General features: G+C 52.7%; 1 protein-coding gene across 1 annotated transcript; it reads left to right on the top strand.

Annotated features, from left to right (window-relative positions):
• The first annotated feature begins 405 nt into the window (after positions 1–405).
• On the top strand, positions 406–6,448 carry GDF15 (growth differentiation factor 15). The gene is made up of 2 exons (XM_054981379.1): positions 406–813; positions 4,652–6,448. Exons 1-2 carry the CDS (start codon positions 477–479, stop codon positions 5,443–5,445), a joined length of 1,131 nt encoding a protein of 376 aa, XP_054837354.1. The 5' UTR covers positions 406–476; the 3' UTR covers positions 5,446–6,448.
• The last annotated feature ends 1,134 nt before the right edge of the window (positions 6,449–7,582 follow it).

Genomic DNA, 7,582 nt, shown 5'->3' with positions numbered 1-7,582 from the left:
GAATGAGGCCTGTTTGGTTGGGGAAAGCAGTGAATGGAGCCTTCTGAACCCCCACCCCCCTTACAACCTGTTGCTCACCCGAACGTGGCTCCTGGGCCAGATGTTGCTCTTCCAAATGTCATTTGAAAGTGTCTTTGACTTGTTTTTCAGGCCTGTCTCCATAACTACAAAAACATACCATATATAGTCAGGACTTGGAATCTGTTAAAATTCTCTTTGATGGGGAGGCTCCTAATTCTCCGCCCCAACCACCGCACCAGAGTCCATCGTCCCCAGACGATGTGTTTATTCCTTCATCTGGTGACGCAAGGCAGGGTGTGAGCTTGCCGTAGAATCAGGCAAGGTTCAGCTCGGGTATAAAGCCACACCGTGGTCAGCTTCATTCATTTGCCACGCAGGCAACAGGTGCCTTTTCTATCAGTATACCTGGGAAACTGGTGCCGAATCTTTCCAGGCGCACTGTCCACACTATCTGCATGATGCCCAGATTGCAATGGAGCACCTGGTGTCTCAGCCGGGACCTTGCGGTGGTGGTGGCGGTGCTGCTGCTGCTGCTGCTCTCTGGGGTGGATCCCAGGCCACACGGGGGCCACGCGTCTCAGCTGCACCTGGAAGGCATCAAGCGAAGCATCTTGGAGTGGCTAGGCTTGGACAGGCCTCCGGTGCTCCGGGAGGCTCTGGATCAAGATATGCTCCGGAGGTCACACCGAGTCTACCGGGAAATGCTGGCTCAGCTCAGAATGAACCAAACAGCAGGCCCTGAGCCCCCACCAGCAGAGCCAGCACCAACCATCCATCTCCTCAGGCCAAAGTGTAAGTGCTAATTATTGTGGAATCACCTGCTACTCTGGGGTTTAGATTTTTGCCTTTTCCATTTGCATGTTGGATAAAGGTTGGGAAGCCCTGAGTTCAAATCCCCAGTCTGCCATAGAAGCTCAGTGGGTGACCTTGGGCAACTAACTCTCACAGTGTGGTTGTTAAGAGGAGAAGGCGGGGGAGAGAATAGTGTAAGTTGCTTTGGGTTCTTACTGGGGAGAAAAGGAAGGTTTAAATATCTGAATAAATAGAATGTGGACCAGGGGGAGGGGAGAAGCATCTCCTTTGAGGAGGGGACAGGATGAGGACAGGCACCCCCCCCCCCCACTTGACCTGCTTGAACAGTCATTCCTTCACCAAAGGAGCTTGGGAGCTGTAGTTTTGGGAACGCTGATTTCACACACCTTTGTGACACAGGCAGGTCCTGACAGGATCACTTGGGGGGTCTTTTTCATGTTGCTTCTCAAGCTGGCATCTCAATTTAGGCTGTCCCAGCTAAGGAGGACCTCAATGCCGAGTTAGATGAACAGTCAAATATTGAGACCAGCATCTGGGATCCCTCTGTGGCCAATCAGGTTAATTCTGGAAAACCGGCATGTAGAGCCAGAACCATCCCCGGTTGCTGCTGCCCCCAGGAACTGGCAACCAGAGGCAGACTGTGTCTGAACATGGAAATTCCACCTAAATAAAAGATATTTATATGTGCCTTTCCCACCACCAAGCAGTGGCTCAAGGCAGCTTAAAAATACAGGTGTGACCCACCCACTAAGCAAAACTATTACAACAATACTGATAGCCAGGGCTTTTTTTCTGGGAAAAGAGGTGGTGGAACTCAGTGGGTTGCCCTTGGAGAAAATGGTCACATGGCAATCTCAACTCCCCTCTGTCTGGAGATCAGGGGGCGGGGCCACCAGCCATGTGACTATTTTCAAGAGGTTCCGGAACTCTGTTCCACTGTGTTCCTGCTGAAAAAAAGCCCTGCTGAGACTGCAAATCAGAAAGGACAGAAAAAGCAGCCCTAGCGCCATTTCCATGACATGCCACTATTCTATTGTCCTCAAAAGTCACCTGAAGCAAGAGGGTTTTGCAGTGTCTCTGGAGCTTTGCCTAAGGTGAGGGTCCCCCTGCCCTCCACGGAGAGATTATTCCCCCAGGGAGGATGGCTGGGCCATGAATTTGACAAACCCTTTGTTACAGTCATCTGCACTACATCCTGTGGTAGTGGGTTCCACAAGGCACTTATGTGCTGTACAAAGAAATACTTCCTTAGTCTGTCCTAAAATGACTGCCCGTCAATTTAATGGGCACTAAATTCTAGTTGTTGATGGAACAAAGTGCTCCATTTTCACACCAGGTGTAATGACTTAACTCTGTCCTGGGAAGCTGTGCTGCCAGCAGCTGCACACCCGTGTAAACTGCAGCACCACTCCATCTGGTCCCTATGGACTCTTGTGGGAGGGCCACGCCAGCGGCTGAGCCCCACAAGACACAACGAGGCCGTAGCCGGGAGAGCGCGCACCTGCCGTTCCCCTGACAACGGCTCCAGCATCCCCCAATGGCCACACCGCTCCCCTTAACAGGCGTGTAATTGCCAAGCAAAGGTGCAGCCAATGTGCAGGCCATGATCCCCACAGCCTGTCAACACCTCCTTCCCCCCCACCAGAGCGCAGGCAACTGGGGACCACATGCCCCTGCAGCCAAGGCACCCACATGGAGGTGTGCAGGTGGGGGGAGCTGCCTGGCGGAGCATCAGGCGGGGTACACAGCCCCCCTGGAGGTGCAGCCTGTGGCCAGGGGGCATGTGGCTACTGCCCTACCACAGGGGAAGGACCTGCCGGAAGGACCCAGGTTGCTGGGGCCCCCTGCTCGGCAAGGGGCCATTTCCGTGCCCCTCATGTTACCATAAAGGACCTGTCTAGGCAGATGAAGGGAGCGTCCTGGCAAAATCCACTCTCAGTCATGCCCTGCCAGGGAGGTGCTCACAGGAATCTTGCCCTGGTGTCTGCTGTGGCCATGCCGGGCCCCTCCATAGCTGCTGGCCAGCCTCATCACCTCAGGGCGGAAAGGCTGCTTGCCACAACCCAAAAAAACCCCTGAAGTTGAGGGGCGGGGAGGTCACAAGTGGGTGGCTCATTCGGCTTGAGTGGCCTTCAGGCTACCTGGGCTGGTCCAATTGAGACTGCAAGATCCGCAAGAGGGCTGGTGCATGGTTGCATCACCACATGCTTGCTCTGACCTCTCCCGACTGCTATTCCACATGGAAGCACCCATCCCGGGGGCCACGGCTCTCCCACCACCTTTTTCTGTTCTTTGGGTTAATGGTCCCATTTGGAATGGGGGAATGACAGGCAGCCACCTGTTCAGACCCCTACAGAAGAACCTCTCAGGGGTGGGCAAGTGCCCGCAACATGTGGACTTGAAAGTTCCCCCCTCCCGCAGATTGTCCTTATCCCCTAGTGGTGCTGAGGAGGGACCTGGCATCCCACTCCGTTTGCCATGCCGCCATGTGGGGGGGGGGGGCTGAGTGGGATGGGGCAGTGTGCAGCAGCAGCCCCCATGGGACCCCTGGACCCCTGCTCTGTTCAAGGGCCCAGTCACCCAATGGAGCAGAGGCGCCTGGTGAATCCTCAGGGCTGCTGCTTTCCTGGTGGCCCAGGATTGAGGACCATCCTTGGGGATGTGCTGTGCGGCTGCCCCGGGAGGGAGTGGGGGGAGCTGCTGTCAGCCACGGGTGAGTAAACAGGCAGGGAGGGACTAGTTGTTTGATACAGACTTTATTGACCTGCAAACAGTGAAGAGGATGTCTAGCCATGTGCAGCCATCTTCTCTCAGCCGAGATGGAAGCTGTGCCTGTTTGCACAGCAGTCAGAGCCACGAGAGCCATTCCTCGTGCTGCCTTCTTAGGAGTGGGGTTGAGTTGCAGGCTGCCCAGGGAATGGCTCTGTGGGCAAGGCTTGGGTGGCAACCAGGAAAGATCACTGGGGGCTGGGAGAGTCACGCTCCCTGGCCTCCCTGATGGGTTGCGACCTGCCTGAATGGGAAACAGACACATGCATGGCAAGGGGCTGGGCCTCATGCAGGCCACGGTCAGGCCTGCCACATCCTGGGAGGCTGTCCCTGGCTGAGGGCAGCAGCAGTGGCTCTGTCATCACAGGCGCTGCCGGCAACTGGGTGAGGGATGTCCTCTGGCGGGGAAATGCTCCTCACTTCTACCTGGCTTTCCTGTTCCTGTGGCTGCCTGGAGTTCTGATCCTTAGAGGGGATAGTCAAGGGGTCACGAGCCTGCCATCGTGGGGGAGTTACAAGAGCAAGCACCCAGTCACCCACCCTGCAGCTGCGCTCTCTCCTCTGTCCAAGGGGGTGAGCCTGACCACGGAGTCTGAACAGAGATCTGGCATTGGCTGCTAGAAGCCCCTCCCCCAGAAACAGCTGTATTGAGCATGGTGTCCTGGGTGACCGTCCCTATAGCAGGCATGGGCCACGCCTCGCCCTTCCCCCTGTTGATCCTCAACCGCAGAGGCCAGCATTTCTGGGGGTGCATGTTGGGGAGAGGGGAGGCTGGTGTGAACGAGTGAGCCGGGGCAGCCGCATCCCCATCTCCTTCTTACCTGCCAGTGCACCTTCGCCCCTTCCTGAGCCAGTGGTACAAGCATAAGGTGTAGCATGTACCTATGCTGCTTTTCAGAGGTTGACTTTGTTCATGTTATTTGGGTGTGTGCTGGAGTAGTTTGATGCAGGGAAAGTGGGGCGGAGTAGCATAAACATTGTCTTATTGAATAAGGCCAAACTTCATCTCTGCCCCCCCCCCTTTCTGTCTCTCTCTCTCTCTCTCAAGTAAAACAAGTGGCTGAAGGTCCACCTAAAAGTTTGGAGGTCCCAGGTGAGCCTCATGGGCCCCTCCACAGCCTGGAGCTCTCCAGGACAGCGGCACTCCGCCGGGACCTCCTTGTTCTCAGGGCCGAGCTGCGACTCTTCCAGCAGGCCCTCAACCATTCTGACATCCCCAACGCCAACTCTGCCGGGCCCACACACGTCAACATCTACAAACTGGTAGATGGAAACAGATGGAGCCCCAGACTTCTCGCCTCCTATGTCCTCTCAAGAACCTCGCTGACGCTTGACCTCAGAGACGCTGTGGCTCACTGGATCACAAGCCCAGAGCGAAGACTCCTCCTGGGGCTGGAGTTTTCTACTGATGTGACTTCCTCACTGGCCACCACCACAACTCTGGAAGGAACCAAGACACTGTCACTAGAGGTGACAACCCAGGAGCGTGTGCGAGTGAGGAAGGCACGGCAGCTGGATGAGGAGTGTGGAAAGGCTGATGGGAAATGCTGCCTGCGGTCCCTGAAGGTCTCCTTTGAGGCGATTGGGTGGTCCGACTGGGTGGTGGCCCCCAGTAGCTACTCCATGAAGTTCTGTGAAGGCTCTTGCCCCCACAACTACAAGCCGGCCAGCATCCATGCCCAGATCAAGGCACGGGTCCACAGCCTCTCTGGGGAGACTCCAGCTCCATGCTGTGTCCCTGCCGCCTATGAGCCGATGGTAATTATGCTTATTGGTACCGAGGGGAAACTGGTCACCAAGTTGTTCCAGGACATGATTGTCACCCGATGCCACTGTGCATGAAGATGAGAAGAGGGGGACTTCTGGGAGGGCACATCTCATCTGCTCAATGCAGGGACAGGAAGCAAAAGAAGAGCAAGATTCCGGTCCATTAGCACCTTCCAGACCAACTAGATTTCCAGGCCATGAGCTTTCGAGGGTTTAAGTTCCCTTCGTCAGAAAGAAGACTATGTTTCCAGTTTGCAGTTTCCACTCATCGTTATCTGACAAAGTGAGCATTGACTCTCAAAAGCTCATACTCTGGAAATCTAGTTTGTCTTTAAGGTGCTCCTGGACCTGAATCTTGCTCTTCTACTATAGACCAACACTGCTAACTACCTGAAACTATGCAAAAAGAAGTTTCTTTTATGGAAGTCATGCCAAGGACTGCACCAAGTGACAACCTTATCGGTATGCTTTTGGGGACGGGCCAGGTTGATTCTATGTCCGTACATTGCCTCTTTTAAAGATGGTTTACGGCCTGGTTTCGCAACTCCTTCAATGCCATTTGGATTTAAACTGGATTTGTTTCCCCCTAGGATGTGATCTCAAGCAATCAGGGATCACATTGTAGGCAGTACAATGTCACAGTACCATGATACTCTCACATCGCCAAATCTGGCTGGGCATGTGAAAATGCCCAATGCAAAAAGAACTTTCTCCAGTTTTCTGGACTCAAGGTAATTCTGGGGAAGGAGGTTGGTAGACAGGACTGTGCCCCTCGTTGCTTTTGCCCCTTCTTGTCTTGAGTTATAAGCACTTTATATGCTGAAAGGTCTATATTTATAAGCAATCAGTAATTAAGAGTACTATTCTTTGGCCCTTTTGATGTGCATATTGAAAATAGGTCGATGTGTGTGTGTGTATGTGTGTGGGGGGTGTTCTTAGTAATCCTGCCAATGAAATTACTGTGGAAAACCTCCAACTTGGATTGTTTTCAAATGTTTTCATCCTGTCCTGTTATTTATTGCTAAGTTATTGTTTGTATTGATGGTGTTCTTGTTGATATTATTTATGAGGAACCCAATAAAATTCTTGGACCTAAAGACTGGCACCAGCCCTGGTATTTGCTCTTCGGAAAGGGGGATCCACCATGCAAAGGCTCCTCCTCTGAAAACTTGCACTGCTTGAGGATGGATGGAGTATTGTGGTGTGTAGAGGTTATGGTCATACCAGAATGGGGAGACCTGGGTTCATATCCTTTGGGCCAGCCCCTCTCCCCCAGCCTAATCAACTGCAACCCTAATTGTAGGTTTGCTGTGAGGACAAACACAAGAGGCAGGGAGAACCGTGCCTGCTGCCCCAAGCTCTTTAGAGTGAGTTGGGATGAAAGCAACAGGTACTCCACACAGCACACACTCCACAACAATTATCACGAACAGGTAAAAAGCATGTTACTTGCTGTCAGCATAGTAATGATCACTACAAAATGGGTAGATCCAGAGGAGTTAGCCGTGTTAGTCTGTAGTTGCAAAATAGTAAAGAGTCCAGTAGCACCTTTAAGACTAACCAACTTTATTGTAGCATAAGCTTTTGAGAACCACATCTGACGAAGAGAGCTGTGGTTCTCAGAAGCTTATGCTACAATAAAGTTGCATCTGACGAAGAGAGCTGTGGTTCTCGAAAGCTTATGCTACAATAAAGTTGGTTAGTCTTAAAGGTGCTACTGGACTCTTTACAAAATCGCTATTAACACACATTACCTCCATAATCTGGTATTCTATTTTATAATCCCTTTATTGCCGTGGTGTTGTGAGTGAGAGAAAGGGAGTGACTAAGCTCGTTTGTGAGTTTGGGGCCATTCCATGTGCTCTCAGGTCCCGCCAAGCAATGCACCCATCTGTGAGGAGAGGCCAGCTCGGATACACTTGTCACGACCCAGCTTCCGATTCTGCCACAAGCACAAGGCTGTGTAACTCAAGCAGGTGAACTGGGGGCTTTGAGTCCAGAGGCACCTTAGAGACCAACAAGATTTTCAGAGCTCCCTGACTCTGGTGGTGTCTGAAGAAGTGACTCTTGAAAGCTGGCACCCCAAAAATCTTGTTGGCCTGTAAGGTGCCACTGGGCTCAAATCTTCCTGTTCTACTGCAGACTAACACCTCAGGCAGGTGAGAGTACCTTCGTGTACACATTCCCTTTCAGAGTAAACATACATATATAC

The sequence above is a fragment of the Eublepharis macularius genome, chromosome 5 (assembly GCF_028583425.1).
Source record: "Eublepharis macularius isolate TG4126 chromosome 5, MPM_Emac_v1.0, whole genome shotgun sequence".
NCBI classification, from domain to species: domain Eukaryota; kingdom Metazoa; phylum Chordata; class Lepidosauria; order Squamata; family Eublepharidae; genus Eublepharis; species Eublepharis macularius.
This window is presented reverse-complemented; position numbering and strand designations above follow the sequence as displayed.